This window comes from Ictalurus furcatus, chromosome 23, assembly GCF_023375685.1.
Source record: "Ictalurus furcatus strain D&B chromosome 23, Billie_1.0, whole genome shotgun sequence".
NCBI lineage: Eukaryota > Metazoa > Chordata > Actinopteri > Siluriformes > Ictaluridae > Ictalurus > Ictalurus furcatus.
The window spans coordinates 4,678,010-4,697,541 of record NC_071277.1 but is presented as its reverse complement, the minus strand read 5'-3'; the positions used below and the strand labels follow the sequence as shown (position 1 = coordinate 4,697,541).

At 39.5% G+C, this 19,532-nt stretch overlaps 1 protein-coding gene across 4 annotated transcripts in view; it reads right to left on the bottom strand.

The window, feature by feature from the left end:
- The window catches only part of stau2 (staufen double-stranded RNA binding protein 2), a 109,289-nt gene that overhangs the window by 42,381 nt on the left and 47,376 nt on the right, over positions 1-19,532 (bottom strand). For all 4 annotated transcript variants that reach the window (XM_053610970.1, XM_053610968.1, XM_053610972.1 and 1 more), the window contains exons 10-12: positions 15,906-16,037; positions 13,013-13,076; positions 6,401-6,693 (exon numbers count right to left, since the gene is read on the bottom strand). In XM_053610970.1, the coding sequence (XP_053466945.1) occupies positions 6,401-6,693; positions 13,013-13,076; positions 15,906-16,037 (489 nt within the window). The remainder of the gene's footprint in view (positions 1-6,400; positions 6,694-13,012; positions 13,077-15,905; positions 16,038-19,532) is intronic.

Below are 19,532 nucleotides of genomic sequence, written 5' to 3'. Positions count from 1 at the left end.
AGAGATACACTTCATTTACACACACACACCCACACCCACACACACACACACACACACACACACCCTTGTTAGTATTATGGAGGTAAAGTGAAGTAAAGTCTGTCTAGATCAAAACATCAAGTCCCGTGCATAAACATTAAAGCTGCTATACCATTATAATTGAAATTTCCTTCCAGAATTTACTGCGGGTTTTACTATGAAAATCACATTTTTACTAAATTACCATAGGATGTCTTTCTCTGCACCCACAAATCACTGACTCCGCCCACCAACCGTTAATATTCATAAGCATAAACCTGCACGTTCATTAACATTCCTATTCATTAGTCGATGAATCCCTTAAAATAAGAAAGTTGTTATAAGAAGTTGAAAAAAAAATTTCACATCATTTTTTTGGGGGTAAACTGCATTCGTAACATGTATTGTTCGCTGTGGTAATAACTGTAGTAATTAAAATGATCGAAACTCCGAAACTATTGGAACGGCAGGGCCAATTCCATTGTTTTCGCTGTACATTGAAGACATTTGAGCTCAAAAGATAAATATGAGACGACCGATCAGAATTTCAGCTTTCATTTAGACATATTTACTTTTAGATGTGTTAGACCAGTGGTTCTCAACCAGGGGGGGCGTGCCACGGAGAGATCGGAAAAGGGGCGCAAATTGTTTTCATGAAAAAAACACAGACAGGGCATCAATTTGGTACTAGGTGTATTTTATTGCTTTTCAGATAGAATGTGCATAGATGAAAAACCCCGCATTCCTTCTCCCTCTGTATTTTCTTTTTGCTGGGGAGAGGCGGAGCTTAGCCTGGCTTTTATCTAGCTGTCAGTACAGACCAGTGTTGCCAACTTAGCGACTTTTCAGACCTCTTTAGCGACTTTTTTTTTTTTTTGCAAAAAAAGCAGCTAACGAGAATTCTAGCGACTTTTTGGACAAACCTTGTCTAGTTTGGGCAAACTTTCCAAATGTCGGCAGTACTATCCTGCAAGCGCGAGGTGTTGCTTTCCCGCTGCACTGACACCTCTCTCTGCGTCTGCTCTGTTCAGTGAGGGGCTGAGAGCCAGAGATTTAATGTCATGACTAACGAGACTATCAAAAACAGAGTATAGATTAGGTATATATATATATATATATATATATATATGGGCGTGCCACATGATAGGGGAGGCTTGGGGGCTTTAGTTACAAAAGGTTGAGAATCTCTGTGTTAAACAACTTAGAACACGGTGCCTTTTGTTTGAACCTGCCCTTTTTTTAATGATCAAAAATATTGGAACACGTGCCTGATGAGTGTTTCTTGCTGCCCAGGTCTGGACTGAACCCTAGGTTTTGCCTGTGAAGACTGCACTTCTTGTTAAAAAGGATAAACCAACATGAAGACCAGAGAGCTGTCTATGGGGGAAAAGCGAGCCATTTTGAAACTGAGAAAACAGGGAAAATCAATCAGAAGCATCGCACAAGCACTGGGCATAGCCAATACAACAAATTGGAAGGTCTTGAAAAAGAAAGAAACCACTGGTTTACTCACAACCAGACATGGATCTGGTTGGCCGAGGAAAACAACAGCAGCTGATGATAAACATTGTGAGAGCTGTGAAAACCCCCCAAAAAAACAGTTATGTTATTGACAACAAGGTTTTTTTGGGATTTGGGGGGGGGGGCAGAGTGTAAAGTGGCCAAGCGCTATATTACCTCGTTCTATTGCCAGACACCTGTGCTCTTGTACTAACTATCTTGCTTTTATTTCTAGGAAGCTCTAATATTAATTTTTGTAGATATGGGTTGTTGTATGTGCCACGGTGTTTCTGTAAATCAAACGAAGTCAAACTGATTTATTGGAATAAACTCAATCAACGAATTAAGCTACACGACTATCATCACCACCTAAAACACAAGTTCCTTCTTACCCAGAATATCCACTTCTTGTAGAAAATGCCTCTTGCAGTCGACCATGTTTCCGTGCACAGCCCAGAACGATCAATTTTAACCTGTACTTTTGAATGAACTGAATCGTTTAAAGCGACTCATTATGACTGCCACTACGCGGCTCTAACTCAAACCTGCAGCTCTCGCGGTGTTTCGGGTCTTGTTTAAAAACGAAACGCTTTCTAACAAAATGAAAAGATACGATACAACGAGCACGGGTAAAAGTTTTAACGGGGTCTTATTGGTGTTTATTGGCACCTGGTGTGAAACAAACACGACTCACCAAGGATGATACACACACACACACACACACACACACACACACACACACACACACACACAGGTGGTTCAAATCATCAACCACATTTCCTTTAAATAGCAAGTGGCCACAGGCATAACTCAAATGCAATAAAATCCTAAATATTTGAAGGAAGTACATTCCGGATACATTTTCAATAAGATCTGACAGATAACATGTAAAATGTTGTGTGTGTATGTATATATACACATATACATACACACACATATATATGTGTGTGTACACATATATATATACACATACATATACACACACACACACACATATATATACACACACACATATATATATATATATATATATATATATATATCTATATATATATCTATATATATATATATCTATATATATCTATATATATATATATATATATATACACACACACACACACACATATATATATATATATATATATATGATTAAAACCTATTATTTTTATCATACCTACATTTTTTCAGATTCTCTTGTCATGCTATACCGCCTCATCACTATAATGTATTCAGCACTAAAAAGGTATTCACCGCTTCAGCACTAAAAAGGCGTCATTACTAACTACATTAAGACTGGAAACTGAATGAACATATGGTTTGGTTCATGAAAGTAAAGTCTGCTGGAAATAATGAACTTGAGCGAATGGAGAAAGAGAGAAAGTATGAAAGCATGTGTTATAAATTACAACACTCACTCCATTATTTCTGCCCTATTTCCACCAGATACAGGCAGAGCCAAGGGGGAAATAATAGCACACATGAATAGACACATACTGTACACACACACACACACACACACGGAGAGACAGAAGGAGGAGAGACAGAGAGAGAGAGAGAAGCTGAAAGCACAAACCAATGCAAAAAAAAAAAAAATAAAAGTCCTGTTAATAATTTTGTCCGGTCAATTCAATGTACTTCCTGTACTGATATTTAATTTATCGGTTTGTTTGAATGTTTCTGTGAAACGAGTTTGTCACTTCGTTGACACATGCGCATGTTTTACGCCCTGCATACGTTTCCATACTAACACGTTTGTCCCTAAATGTCCACTCTGGCGTGAAGGTAATAAAGGTTCACGTCTATGATGCCATCCAAATCAGATGACGTGGAAGTGGTGCAGGAGTCGAACACCGAGCTGAGGTTAGCTGAATTCTTGACCAACTCGATCGATTAAATAAGATTCTACATAATCAAAATGTGATACCAGACAGACAAATAAATGTGCTTATATTTAACAACGGAAATCGTATAATGGGGACGTTTTTCTGTAAAGTGACGTTTATTTAAACTGTTTTGAAGGAGTCTCCAGTGTCAGAGATTGTTACAGTTGTACGCTTTTCCACCACGAAGGTATTCGGGACAGAAACACTGCACTTCCCACGTTCATGATAAAATCATTCCGGACAGGATTTCGCAGAGTTTTTGTCATGATTGTCGTAGACAGCAAAAATGTGAGATTTTGTGGCGGCTTTTTTCAAAATTTGCGAAGCGTTTTTTTTTTGTGTGTGTGGAAAACTACTCGGATGAGTGAAATCGCAATCGCAGGAAACTGTTTTGTGCGGTCTTTCACGGCGACGTTTGTCGGTAAACGAGACCTCTTAGCCGTACTCGTGTTCGACGCACGTGAAACGGAGAGGATGAATTTGGATGAATGAGCGTCGTGATGACGTCACGGCCCGGGTCTGCGGAAAATTTTGCGGAAATTCTGAAAAATCGCAAGTTCCTCCGAATGTTGCGTTTTGGGTTCGCTCGATTTTGCGTTCATTTCCGCGATAGCAAAATCGTGAAATCCCGCAGGGACTGTAAAACGACAAACTGTGTTCGTTCCTTTGCCTTTTAACTTCAAGAAAGAGAGAAAAAGCGAGGGGAGGGAACGAGGGGAAATAACATTAAGTGTAATGGTATTGTAAAAAGGTAACGAACTGGTAAATTGCTGTCAACAAGTCACATGACACCGGGGAGGGAAAATGGCTAATTGGGCCCAATTTGGACATTTTCACTTAGGGGTGTACTCACTTTTGTTGCCAGCGGTTTAGACATTAATGGCTGTGTGTTGAGTTATTTTGAGGGGACAGCAAATTTACACTGTTCCACAAGCTGTACAATCACTACTTTACATTGTAGCAAAGTGTCCTTTCTTCAGTGTTGTCACATGAAAAGATATAATCAAATATTTACAAAAATGTGAGGGGTGTACTCACTTTTGTGGGATACTGTATGAGAGGACTACAATACCTTCGGACATGCTGTTATAGGAAAAGAATCCACTTCGAGGTGATAATGTATCACACCATCATTTCATGGATTGTTTTCCTATAACAACACGCACCATCGTGTTTTATTTCTTACATATATAAATAACGAATCGTTCTTTACGTGCGACTCTTAAGGGCCAAATGAACGAATGAACGAATTAATAATAAACTTCTATCATTAATCGATAACATCGAGTTCTTCTACAGACGTGGGCTTTAGTGTACGGTGTTTCCGTGCACCACGAAACAGTGAATCAAATACAGTGGTGCTGATTCGGTTCATTCGAACCGAACGAAGTGACTCATTAAGGCTTTCACTAGCTTTAACTCAAACCTGCTGCTCTCAAAGTGTTTATTTATGTCTCAACTTTCAGGCCCAATTGAAAAAAAAAACAAACCCGAAACGCTTCCACAAAGGCAAATCGGGCACGTTCAGATCGAATGTTGTTACTGGGTGTTATCAGAAACACCTGGTGTTAAACAAACCCGCTTCACTAAGGGTGACACACACACACAAGTGTTTCTAGTCATCGAGCAGATTTCCTTTAAATAGCATGTAGCCAAAGGGAAATACCCAAACCACAACCAACCACACACACACACACACATAGTGATGAGGTCAGTACAGGTGGTTATCCTTTGTCAGGAAGTGAAAGATAGATTTTGTTTCTTTCCCATTAGTTAGAGAAATAATCTGCATATGTGACAGCTTACTATGATGTTAATAAACACCAGAGACAACTAGATTTGCATTTGGAAAAGGAAGAAGGTAAGGAAGGAGAGAAAGAAAAATAAGAATTTTATATTTATATATATATATATATGAAAGGAGACAAAACGACGAAGAAAGAAAAAGAGAAAGTAAGATAAAGTAATGAGTGATAGAGAGAAAGGAGGAGGGCTTACAGTCTGCACCTGCACCGTGTGTGTGTGTGTGTCCCAAACCGCATACAAAACTGTTTAGACGCAAGGTCTAAACTATGAGTGAGTGGCTACGTCCCAAACCTATGTGAGCCATTATGCCCCAATCCACACACTATACATACACAATACTACCAGGTGTCCCAAAAGTCTCAGTATAAAGGGGAAACGAACACGTTTTTTTAAACAAAATGTCTTCCAAATTTGTTCAATACTATATATATATATATGAGAAAATATACTTAATTTTTTCAGATAGCCTTTAAGAATGTCTTTGCCAAATGATGAACGTATTGAAATCATTCTCACGGCTGGATCAGGAAGCTGTCATAAGGTTGCACTGGACTTTAACAGGAAACACGGCCAGCACATCACACAAGACACTGCTGCCAAACTTATTAACAAATTCAAAAAGACTGGAAGTGTTGAGGACCGACCGAGACGTTAACGTCCATGAACATAGACTGACGAAGGCACGGCTGACGTGGCTTTGGCGAATAGTCCCCTGTGTATGGAGACTTTTGGGACACCATGTATAATAGTAAGTAGTATTATACACTACTTGGTGTGCCAGACAGACCTATGTGATTGGTTCCATCCTCATATAGATGTGACATCTACATGACAGGTTAAGTCCCATTTAATACCATGCTGCATAACATCTCGTAATAGTACTCCAGAGTTGTGACCGCAACATCCAAACTTACGTTGAAATAGTGTGCTGCTTATGGGACTGTAACTCCGTCACTGGTTATGTCTCAAACCATAAAACATCACGACAAAGAGTTTGTGTTACTAGACATATGCGACTATACGTAACATCCTATCTACGTGATCTGCTACATCCTGAATGATTATACTAAACATCCTGTCTAAAAACTAGGATTGGATTGGCTGCATACGTCACTGGATATTTCCCAAACTGTCCTTGTACTCTATGGTACTAGGGTACAGTACGGCACATCTACGTGGCTAGTTCTCCATACCTGGAAGCCCTGAATGTGAGCGAGGTACTCGAGCTGCTGCGATGGCTGAACGGAGCTGCAGGGGATTGTGGGAGATGTTTTTGGCGTTTTGCTCAGCAGCTCCCGCGCGATGGCGGCTGTCTTTGAGGCGCTGTTGTTGTAAAACGGTGCCTGGCTCACTTCTTTAGGGTTCATATAGGTCACCGAGGTCACAGGGGCCATTGGGGTGACGGAGGGGACAGTGCCAGCTTTATTCCTGCTGGCCTCCATCTCCTGATACACATCCGGAGAGAGGTGGAGGATTCCTTTCTGCGCTGCAGGAACGAGGAAACAGAACAGGCACCGAAATCAATAAATACACTGTACATGGATACAGTCCCGGAAGTCATTCGGGTTGGTTTATCTTATTGTCATGGTGCGCTGACTAATTAAAAAAACCCACTGAGCACGTTTGTCAAGAATTTGCACGTCCTAAAAACACTTTACGCCCATGTCCCATGATTTGTAACTAAGAACTGCTGCTGCGGCAATCATAAAGACTCATCACGCCGTAGAACTCTTATTCACAGTATACTCACACTGTACATCCTTTCAACAAACTTATTACCCGTCTGTGTGGTTTAGTGGTTAGGAAGTTTGCCTCACACCTCCTGGGCTGGGAGTTCAAATGTGTGTGTGGGTGTGGAGTTTGCATGTTCTCCCCGTGCTTCGTGGTTTCCTCCGGGTACACCGGTTTCCTCCTCCAGTCCAAAGACATGCGCTGTAGACTGATTGGCATTTCCAAATCAGCCATAGTGTGTGAATGTGTGTGTGATCGTGCCCCGCCCTGTCCAGGGTGTCCCTCGCTTTGTGCCCCGAGTTCCCTGGGATAAGCGGTATGGAAAATGGATGGATGGATAGTATAATTTGCCTTTACAGTATAGAAGAGTAATGGTTTATAATCCCACTCTCCACTCATTCAGAAGCACATGAGGTTTCTACATCAGTCTGTATGGTTCCTCTCAAGGTTTCTTCCTCATGTTGTCTCAGGGAGTTTTTCCTTGCCATTGCCGCCTTCTGCTTACCAATTAGAGGTCTGAAGCCGAGTCTGGATTTCTGTAACGCTTCGGGGTGAAAATTTGCACCGTTCAAGTGCTACACAAATCAATTCAAATGAACAGAGTTCATCTCACTGCCATCAACATGGGCTGAGCTTTGTATTTTTTGGAGTGTTTTTTTTTTTTTCTTTCAAAATCGGGGGTCAAGTTAGATCGGTGCAAGGCAGCTGGCATTTCTGAACATCCAGGCGTCTCCAGATCATGTGGACGTTTCCCAAATGTTGGACGTGATTCGCCAAAATTCGCACTAGTTACTGTGCCGCTGTGGGACGAGGTGCGTTAAAGACGCTATTAAATCACGGGGGTGAATGCTGTGGGCTGCCAGTGATGCATTTCTGTAAGTCATTAAATATAAAAAATAAATAAAATGAGCTTGGCGTCCCACTTTTTTAAAATAATAACCAGTGATGAATTTTAGTTGCTCTTATGAAACATAAGACAATAACACGCACTCAACAACAATATTAACGATGAAGTGTGAGCCAGGATGACCTCATCAGTGACATTAAAAAAGCACTTAAAGTCTCAATAAAGTCGATAAATTACCCACGTTTTACCCCCGACGTCTTAAATCAGAGTCTAAAATAAAACCTAAGCAACAGATTTTTTTTCTCTTCACTAACTTTATTTGATAGTTCTGTACCATTCATGATATAAAACACGTTATGTTATATCCTAAGGAATCTCCGATTAGCTATGTTGTATGCTACATGTTGTGGAAATGCACTTCATTCCTTCCTAATTCAGTGTCCTTATACGAGACATAGAAAGCTAAATTGCAGATAAACATCTACTGTAAAGTTTATGCACTAAATAGTCTGGGAAAAGTGGCTCCCTAATCGGACGCTTTTTGCGTTTGGTGGTCACAGTCTGCTCCACGTAGCAAAAGGGGAGGAGCCATCAGAGTCTGTTGTGGTTCCAAATAGCACATACACCAAAGCGAGAACCCAAATAAGAAGCTAAACATTGACTTTTCAGGGCTTCAGGGTTTAAAACTGGATGATGGATATAATTCTGTGAAGGCGGTCGTGATTAATGACATGAGCTATCACTCCATGTCCATTTGGTGCAAAATAGGGCTGCATAGATACCGTTCTCCAAAAAAAAAAAAAATGCGCCGATACCAACACGAGGTACCATGTGATACTTTGTGATGTAAGCCAAGTGTACGTCGTCGTGCTAATGAACGGACGACGTGAAACGCCTTGATGTAGTTTATGGTGCTTGAAAGTTTGTGAACCCTTTAGAATTGTCTATATTTCTGCATAAATGTGATCTAAAACATTACATTACATTTATTCATTTAGCGGACGCTTGTATCCAAAGCGACTTACAAATGAGAAAACACAAGCAAAGCGATATATCAAGCAGAGAACAATACAAGAAGTGCTACCATACAAGATCCGTTAATTGAACAAGCAAAGTGTGCAGAGTAGAGGTGTAAGTGCCAGAGTAATATATATATATATATATTTTTTTCATCATCAGATTTTCACATCAGAAGTCCTAAAAGTAGATAAAAAGAACCCAATTAAACAAATGAGACAAAAATATTACTTGGTCATTTATTTACTGAGGAAAATGATCCAATATTATATATCTGTAAGTGGCAAAAGTATGTGAACCTTTGCTTTCAGTATCTGGTGTGACCCCTTTGTGCAGCATTAACTGCAACTAAACGTTTGCGGTAACTGCTGATCAGTCCTGCACATCGGCTTGGAGGAATTTTATCCCGTTCCACATTACAGAACAGCTTCAATTCTGGGATGTTGGTGGGTTTCCTCACATGAACTGCTCGCTTCAGGTTCTTCCACAACATTTCTATTGGATTAAGGTCAGGACATGACTTGGCCATTCCTAAACATTAACGTTATACTTCTTTAACCGTTCTTTGGTAGAATGACTTGTGTGCTAAGGGATGTTGTATTGCTGCATGACCCACACACACGTTTGCATGGTCTCCCCGTGCTGCGGGGGTTTCCTCCAGGTACTCCAGTTTCCTCCCCCAGTCCAAATACATGCATCGTAGGCTGATTGGCATTCCCAAACTGTCCGTAGTGTGTGAATGTGTGTGCTCCTTGGGATAGGCTCCAGGCTCCCCCAGCAACCCTGTGCAGGATAAGCGGTTTGGAAAATGGACGGATGGATGGACCGGACCGTCTTCCTACAATACCAGTAACCTGATAAAAACATCTTAAACATAAACCTCAGCGTGAGGAGTTCATTGCTAGCAGGAAAAAAAACTATTACAATCCAAGCCCGTTGAGTGAAAATTACAGCTCTTACTAAAAACAAACACATACTTTTTATTCAGAGCTTTTCAGACGTAACTCACGAGCGTTGTAAAGAATGAGAACCATAAAGTATGGAATTTTTAATCAAAAATTTGCTAAAAATTTTACTAGTTTGTTATATGCACAGTTACTTACAAAATCTGGAAAACAAGGTGTAGAATGAGCATCAGTCAGTGCCTTATCCCCGCTGAGACGGTCTTTACACAGATTGTGAGTGAATTACAAAGACAAAAGAAAAAAATAAACACCCGTGGACTTTACTGAGTTTTTGAAGAGGAGTGAGGTGTAAATATGTTGTAAATTGATACGAATATAATTGTAAATATGTTGTAAATTGATACGAATATAAATGTAAATATGTTGTAAATTGATACGAATATAAACGTAAATATGTTGTAAATTGATACGAATATAACGTAAATATGTTGTAAATTGATACGAATATAAACGTAACTATGTTGTAAATTGATACGAATACAAACGTAACTATGTTGTAAATTGATACGAATATAAACGTAACTATGTTGTAAACTGATACGAATATAAACGTAAATATGTTGTAAACTGATACGAATATAAACGTAAATATGTTGTAAATTGATACGAATATAAACGTAAATATGTTGTAAATTGATACGAATATAAACGTAACTATGTTGTAAATTGATACGAATATAAACGTAAATATGTTGTAAATTGATACGAATATAAACGTAAATATGTTGTAAATTGATACGAATATAAACGTAAATATGTTGTAAATTGATACGAATATAAACGTAAATATGTTGTAAATTGATACGAATATAAACGTAACTATGTTGTAAATTGATACGAATATAAACGTAAATATGTTGTAAATTGATACGAATATAAACGTAAATATGTTGTAAACTGATACGAATATAAACGTAACTATGTTGTAAATTGATACGAATATAAACGTAAATATGTTGTAAATTGATACGAATATAAACGTAAATATGTTGTAAATTGATACGAATATAAACGTAAATATGTTGTAAATTGATACGAATATAAACGTAAATATGTTGTAAATTGATACGAATATAAACGTAAATATGTTGTAAATTGATACGAATATAAACGTAAATATGTTGTAAATTGATACGAATATAAACGTAACTATGTTGTAAATTGATACGAATATAAACGTAAATATGTTGTAAACTGATACGAATATAAACGTAAATATGTTGTAAACTGATACGAATATAAACGTAAATATGTTGTAAATTGATACGAATATAAACGTAACTATGTTGTAAATTGATACGAATATAAACGTAAATATGTTGTAAATTGATACGAATATAAATGTAACTATGTTGTAAATGAATGTGAATGCACGTATGTGACTGAATCGCATCAAACTGCTGTGATATGCGTATTTACAAAAGTGGACCACCAATGTAAATGTGAATAATGTACCACAATGTTATGATGTAAATGTAAATAAGTCTTTGTAATGAGTTGTGAAATCTTTCAATAACGCTTTATTTAAAAACTGTAAACAATGAGCCTAGAGCGTGCTCGGGGCGTGAACGTGCACATGTACGCTTTCCATGCGCGCTATGTAAACAAAGTTCAATAAAATGCTCTGCGACACCCCTGATTGCTTACTCATTTGCGTATCAGCATCTGGACCAAAAATAAATGGACGTGTACGTGTACTCAGTCTTAAAACAAAGTTTTGACTCAAGACGCAGGTATATCCAGGTACTAGATGATCAAACACATAAATCTAGTGCACGATTGGCGCGGAACCTGTTCTCTCGTTCCCCGTCTCTCTGTGAGCGTAAACAGAGATGCTGGATGAAGTGTAAGGACTGTGTATAAAGGCAATGTCGAACCCTGATGTCTTTTATAAACCGGATTAGTCTCGGATAGTACATCACACCGCACTGTTTGGACGTTTTAAGTCCTTCTGACTTTAACGATGTGTGTCTCGTATCTGAGCATTAAACGCTCCTGGAGTTATAAACCCGAGAAGACAGAATGCACGCAAATCACATTCTGAGGGTTAACTAGTGGAAAAGAAACACACACACACACACGCACGTCTGCTCTGGATCATATCAGAGCTAAGGAACTGTAAATTACAGTCATTACTGTGACAGTGAAAGCCCTGTGGAAGGGAAAGTTTACAGAGCGAGTGCACACTGATAGTGTCCTACAGCAGCACTGAGATAAGGGCGAGCCAGAAAAACGTCTCCGCTCCGGCACAAAAATGCACTCCGACCCAACGAGGGCCCGCGAACAGAGACAAGGGCTCCGTCCCAAACCGCACACAGCCATACTGAGGCCTAGGTTAAATTAGCATGCAGTTTGGGACACAGCCATCGTTTTTTCTTCTCCCCACTTTGGGTTATATAATGGAGACAAATTCTCCATCCTAAAAGGTGTTCTAATAAATGACATGGCAATTTCGCATACAACTGGACGGCGGTCCAGAAATATTGGCACCCGCTTTACAACAATAAGCCAGTTGTTTGCGTACACTTTTTTTTGGTTGTTTTTTTTGCTGAGTGAAGATTCTAAATCGTTCTGCGTAATCGGTTTTGCCTGTTCTGTTGAAGGGTGCCAATAATTCTGCACCAGGTGACTGTGATAAATATCCAGCATGGTTTGCACTACTGCGATAAAGTCTATCGCGTTTGAAAGCTTGCCAAAGAACAGCTGTCTTCTAAGGGTCCTTAATTTAAACGAATGCGACGGACTCTCGGAGAACGCCATCCCATAATTCTGTTCCCTGGATGATGGCGGACATTGAGGTGTGAAAAGGAGGACGGGATGGACGTTCGATAGAAGAGGTTTCGCTGTCTATCTCGTAGCAAAACTGTTAAGGGCCCTGTCCTAAACTGCACTCTAGTGTACTAAGTAGTGTGGCTAAAAAGCAAAATAGTACACAACCTCGGTCACTAAAAGTGTCTCTCTGAAACCTGATCCTGAAAGGTTTTACGTGTTGGAAATTGTGAAACCCCTTCTGACAGCCGTAGTCTGTGTTAGACAGTGTGTGTGTGTGTGTGTGTGTGTGTGTGTGTGTGTGTGTGTAATCCTGAGTGACAGAAAAACAAGAGCCGCCCTCTGAGTGTTTGTGAATAGGGATAGTCTGCAGGCCATGCCCTCCAGTCAGATAGATTGAACACGCAGCATCACACACACACACACACACACACACACACACACACACACACACAGACAGACAGAAAAACACTTACTGTTAGTGCTGGCTTCGGGGAAAGTGGCTCTTTGTCCATTCCAGCTTTTGTTGTCCATATGTGGCTGATGAGCGAGGGGATGACCGACACACACACACACACACACACACACACACAAGAAGTATGAGTGAGACAGGAAAAGCACTTTTCAAGCATGTCACACAGGTTAATCTTCACTAGAATGGGAGGAAGGGAATTGAGACGTCACAGCTAAATCCTTCAGAGTTGAGTATAATGGGGTGACGCACACACACACACACACGCGCACACACACGCACACACACTTACTTGGTAGGGCCATCTGTTCTGAAGGTAAGGGACAAAAGTTCTAGACTCCACAGTGACAAGTTTGAAACTTAACTATGATTCTAGACCAGGTTCTACACTCCTCACTATGAACGCAGACTCCGGGTGCGTCTCAATCAGCTCCCTGCTTCAGCAGTCAGGGCACTCATCGGGGAGTCGGCCATTTTAAGGGCGGTCTCAATCACATAATCCTTCCAGTGCTCTGGAAGGTTTGCTCTCTAAAAAATCCCACAATGCACCGCAAAAACCAGGGAGCATCGATGCTCACCATGTTCCCTTACTGGAAGTGACGTCATGTTTTCTGAGGCTTGGAAAAAAAATGGCGGACAAACTCTCAGCCAACTCAGTCTCCGAATGTAAACACCTTGTTATCGTTGTTCTAGCTCTCAAACAGAGATTACATACGTTAGAGATTTCTAACTTTATTTGACGTTATGTATACGGGTTGAGTCTTTTAAATGTTTAAGGATTTTTAAAAATCCACTAGCTAGTCTACGATCCTGCTTGACGTAACCATGAGAGAAACGCGTGTGATTAAGCCAACAAATTTATAAGACATGTAATGTGTGAAAGATGTCAGTCCTGCCTGTTGTTGATAAATGCCATTGGTGACGTTTTACAAAGCGAGTACGTACGTAGTCATGTCCCCGGAAATTGCGTCATCAGTGAGTTAGGGTTCTTACCAGCGCCCCAACTCATGTGCACCATATGCTGATTCACCACCTAGGGAGCTAGGGAGCTGATTGAGACGCACCCTAGGGTTAATGTGTTATTGACTTCCTAACTGCGATTCTGGACCCCTCAATGTGAAGGTTCTAGAATTCCCAGTGCAATGATCCTACTGGTCTGGGTGTCTGACTATCCATCCATCTACTCATTCATCCGTGTGTCTGTCTATCCATCGATACTCTATGAATCCATCCATCCATCCGTCTGTCTGTCTGTCTTCCCATCCATCCACATCTCAACTCATCTATCAATCAATCCATTTACGTGTCCATCCATCCATCTTTCTGTCCATCCATCCATCAATCCATCTGTCCATCCACCCATCCATATGTCTGTCTGTCTGTCCAGCTATCTGTGTCCATCTATTCATCCATCTGTCTGCCTGTGTCTGTCTGTCTTCCCATCCATCCACATCTCTACTCATCTATCCATCCACCCATCTGTCTTTCTGCCCATCCACCCATCCATCCAGCCATGTCTGTCTGTCCATCCAGCCATCCATCCATCCATCCATGTCTGTCTGTCCATCCATCCATCTGCGTCCATTCATCAATCTATCCATCCATCCACATCTCTACTCATCCATCTATGCATCCATTTAAATGTCCATCCATCCATGTCTGTCTGTCCATCTATCTGTGTCCAGCTATTCTTCCATCCATCTGCCTGTGTCTGTCTGTCTTCCCATCCATCCACATCTCTACTCATCTATCCATCCACTTACATGTCCATCAATCCATCTGTCTTTCTGTCCATCCACCCATCCATCCAGTCATGTCTGTCTGTCCACCCATCCACTGAGTCATGTCTGTCTGTCCATCCATCCATCCATGTCTGTCCATCCATCCATCCATCCGCGTCCATTCATCAATCTATCCATCCATCTATAAACCCATCCATCCACCTGTCTTCCCATCCATCCACATCTCTACTCATCCATCTATGCATCCATTTAAATGTCCATCCATCCATCCATGTCTGTCTGTCCATCTATCTGTGTCCAGCTATTCTTCCATCCATCTGCCTGTGTCTGTCTGTCCACCCATCCATCACTCCATCCATGTCTCTATGTACTGAACGCATTTCTACACTCCAGTGTGTTCAGCGTCCAGACTCTTCAGCATGAAAAGTTCTACACTCATCATTGTGAAGGACGCTACAATTCCCAGTGCGCATGCTTTACTCGCCTCACCATAACTGCACTCGTTAGCATGTTCTAGCCTCCTCAGTATAGCTCTGGACTCCTAGGTGCAAGGGTTCTAGACTCCACTGTTGATGTACTAGACTCCTCCATGTCAAGGTTCTGGACTCCTTAACTGCCGACTGTAGTGCAGGTTCTAGACTTGTGCAGCTTGGGTGAAAATGTGATGTCATAGCGAGGGCGTGTTTTAGTCTCTTCTTGGGCTACGTCCCAAACAGCACACTGCCATACTAAATAGTGTGCTAAAATAGTGCGCTGTCTGAAGTAGGTGCTCAGCAGCCGTCACAAAGGTAACCAACGACTGCAGCTGCGTCCCAAACCGCACCAAATTCTGTACTCAAGTGTACGTCAAAATCTGACAAACAGGCCTGTGGTGACAGTCTTCTGACATACTATCACATCTGGTAGTATTCTTGTTTGGGATGTATCCTGTGAAATAGAGAGTGTATTCCAATCTCTCCACTTCTCTCTCCCTCTCTCTGTGTGTGTGTGTGTGTGTGTGTGTGGCTCTCTTTGGTTATGTCATCTTGTTGCTGATCTTCAGAACGGAACAGGAGTTGACGGAAACACGCAGCCATTAACATCTGGATGGAAGCGTTGTGTGTGTGTGCGTGTGTGTGTGTGTGTGTGTGTGTGTGTGTGTGTGTGTGTACTGACCTTCTCCTGTGTGTTCTGAATAGGCGTGGAGGCTTTGTATCCCAGATGGAGCAGCATCGCCTCTGCAGCTGCACGTTTAGCCACTTTTTTATTTGACCCTGTTCCTGAGGTCACTTCATCAGCCACCTTCACCTGTTCTCATACACACACATACACACACACACCAGCAAATTATTAAATAAGGAGCCTAAAGCGTCGAACCAGATGCAAGAACGAATCATGATCACTGTTTTCTTAACGCTAATTAAGTAAGTAAGTAAGTAAATAAATAAATAAATAAATAAATAAATATTTAAAAATACACCCTATGTTCTGAATGTATTTTATGAAGAATTGGACTCATAAAGCGCTATGAACTTTGTTGCTGAATCAGTTTTCCTGCACTTGGCTCCACAGTATCTGTGACAGTGTATCTCCTCTAACGCATACAGATACAAGCCGACAGCCTCGGTCAATGTTCACATCAAACATCAGAATGAAGAAAAAAGTGTGATCGCTGTGACTTTAACCCTGGCATGGTTGTTGGTACCAGACGGGCTGGTTTCTAGAGTTTAAACCCTAGAAACATCAGCTTAAACGCTGAGTAAACTCTAGAGACATCAGTTTAAACTCTGAAAAACTCTAGAAACATCAGTTTAAACTCCGAATAAACTCTAGAGACATCAGTTTAAACTCTGAATAAACTCTAGAGACATCGGTTTAAACTCTGAATAAACTCTAGAGACATCAGTTTAAACTCTGAATAAACTCTAGAGACATCAGTTTGAACTCTAGACACATCAGTTTAAACTCTGAATAAACTCTAGAGACATCAGTTTAAACTCTGAATAAACTCTAGAGACATCAGTTTAAACTCTAGACACATCAGTTTAAACTCTGAAAAACTCTAGAAACATCAGTTTAAACTCCGAATAAACTCTAGAGACATCAGTTTAAACTCTGAATAAACTCTAGACACATCAGTTTGAACTCTAGACACATCAGTTTAAACTCTGAATAAACTCTAGACACATCAGTTTAAACTCTAGACACATCAGTTTAAACTCTGAATAAACTCTAGAGACATCAGTTTAAACTCTGAATAAACTCTAGACACATCAGTTTGAACTCTAGACACATCAGTTTAAACTCTAGACACATCAGTTTAAACTCTAGACACATCAGTTTAAACTCTGAATAAACTCTAGAGACATCAGTTTAAACTCTGAATAAACTCTAGACACATCAGTTTGAACTCTAGACACATCAGTTTAAACTCTGAATAAACTCTAGACACATCAGTTTAAACTCTAGACACATCAGTTTAAACTCTGAATAAACTCTAGAGACATCAGTTTAAACTCTGAATAAACTCTAGACACATCGGTTTAAACTCTGAATAAACTCTAGAGACATCAGTTTAAACTCTAGACACATCAGTTTAAACTCTGAATAAACTCTAGACACATCGGTTTAAACTCTGAATAAACTCTAGAGACATCAGTTTAAACTCTAGACACATCAGTTTAAACTCTGAATAAACTCTAGAGACATCAGTTTAAACTCTGAATAAACTCTAGACACATCGGTTTAAACTCTGAATAAACTCTAGACACATCAGTTTAAACTCTAGACACATCAGTTTAAACTCTGAATAAACTCTAGAAACATCAGTTTAAACTCCGAATAAACTCTAGAAACATCAGTTTAAACTCTAGACACATCGGTTTAAACTCTGAATAAACTCTAGACACATCAGTTTAAACTCCGAATAAACTCTAGAGACATCAGTTTAAACTCTAGACACATCAGTTTAAACTCTGAAAAACTCTAGAAACATCAGTTTAAACTCCGAATAAACTCTAGAGACATCAGTTTAAACTCTAGACACATCGGTTTAAACTCTGAATAAACTCTAGACACATCAGTTTAAACTCTGAATAAACTCTAGAAACATCAGTTTAAACTCCGAATAAACTCTAGACACAACAGTTTAAACTCTAGACACATCAGTTTAAACTCTGAATAAACTCTAGAGACATCAGTTTAAACTCTGAATAAACTCTAGAGACATCAGTTTAAACTCTAGACACATCAGTTTAAACTCTGAAAAACTCTAGAAACATCAGTTTAAACTCCGAATAAACTCTAGAGACATCAGTTTAAACTCTGAATAAACTCTAGACACATCAGTTTGAACTCTAGACACATCAGTTTAAACTCTGAATAAACTCTAGACACATCAGTTTAAACTCTAGACACATCAGTTTAAACTCTGAATAAACTCTAGAGACATCAGTTTAAACTCTGAATAAACTCTAGAGACATCAGTTTAAACTCTAGACACATCAGTTTAAACTCTGAATAAACTCTAGAGACATCAGTTTAAACTCTGAATAAACTCTAGACACATCGGTTTAAACTCTGAATAAACTCTAGAGACATCAGTTTAAACTCTAGACACATCAGTTTAAACTCTGAATAAACTCTAGACACATCGGTTTAAACTCTGAATAAACTCTAGAGACATCAGTTTAAACTCTAGACACATCAGTTTAAACTCTGAATAAACTCTAGAGACATCAGTTTAAACTCTGAATAAACTCTAGACACATCGGTTTAAACTCTGAATAAACTCTAGACACATCAGTTTAAACTCTAGACACATCAGTTTAAACTCTGAATAAACTCTAGAAACATCAGTTTAAACTCCGAATAAACTCTAGAAACATCAGTTTAAACTCTAGACACATCGGTTTAAACTCTGAATAAACTCTAGACACATCAGTTTAAACTCCGAATAAACTCTAGACACATCGGTTTAAACTCTGAATAAACTCTAGACACATCAGTTTAAACTCTGAATAAACTCTAGAAACATCAGTTTAAACTCCGAATAAACTCTAGACACATCAGTTTAAACTCTAGACACATCAGTTTAAACTCTGAATAAACTCTAGAAACATCAGTTTAAACTCCGAATAAACTCTAGAAACATCAGTTTAAACTCTAGACACATCGGTTTAAACTCTGAATAAACTCTAGACACATCAGTTTAAACTCCGAATAAACTCTAGACACATCGGTTTAAACTCTGAATAAACTCTAGACACATCAGTTTAAACTCTGAATAAACTCTAGAAACATCAGTTTAAACTCCGAATAAACTCTAGACACATCAGTTTAAACTCTAGACACATCAGTTTAAACTCTGAATAAACTCTAGAAACATCAGTTTAAACTCCGAATAAACTCTAGACACATCAGTTTAAACTCTAGACACATCAGTTTAAACTCTGAATAAACTCTAGAAACATCAGTTTAAACTCCGAATAAACTCTAGAAACATCAGTTTAAACTCTAGACACATCGGTTTAAACTCTGAATAAACTCTAGAAACATCAGTTTAAACTCCGAATAAACTCTAGACACATCAGTTTAAACTCTAGACACATCAGTTTAAACTCTGAATAAACTCTAGAAACATCAGTTTAAACTCCGAATAAACTCTAGAGACATCAGTTTAAACTCTGAATAAACTCTAGACACATCAGTTTGAACTCTAGACACATCAGTTTAAACTCTGAATAAACTCTAGACACATCAGTTTAAACTCTAGACACATCAGTTTAAACTCTGAATAAACTC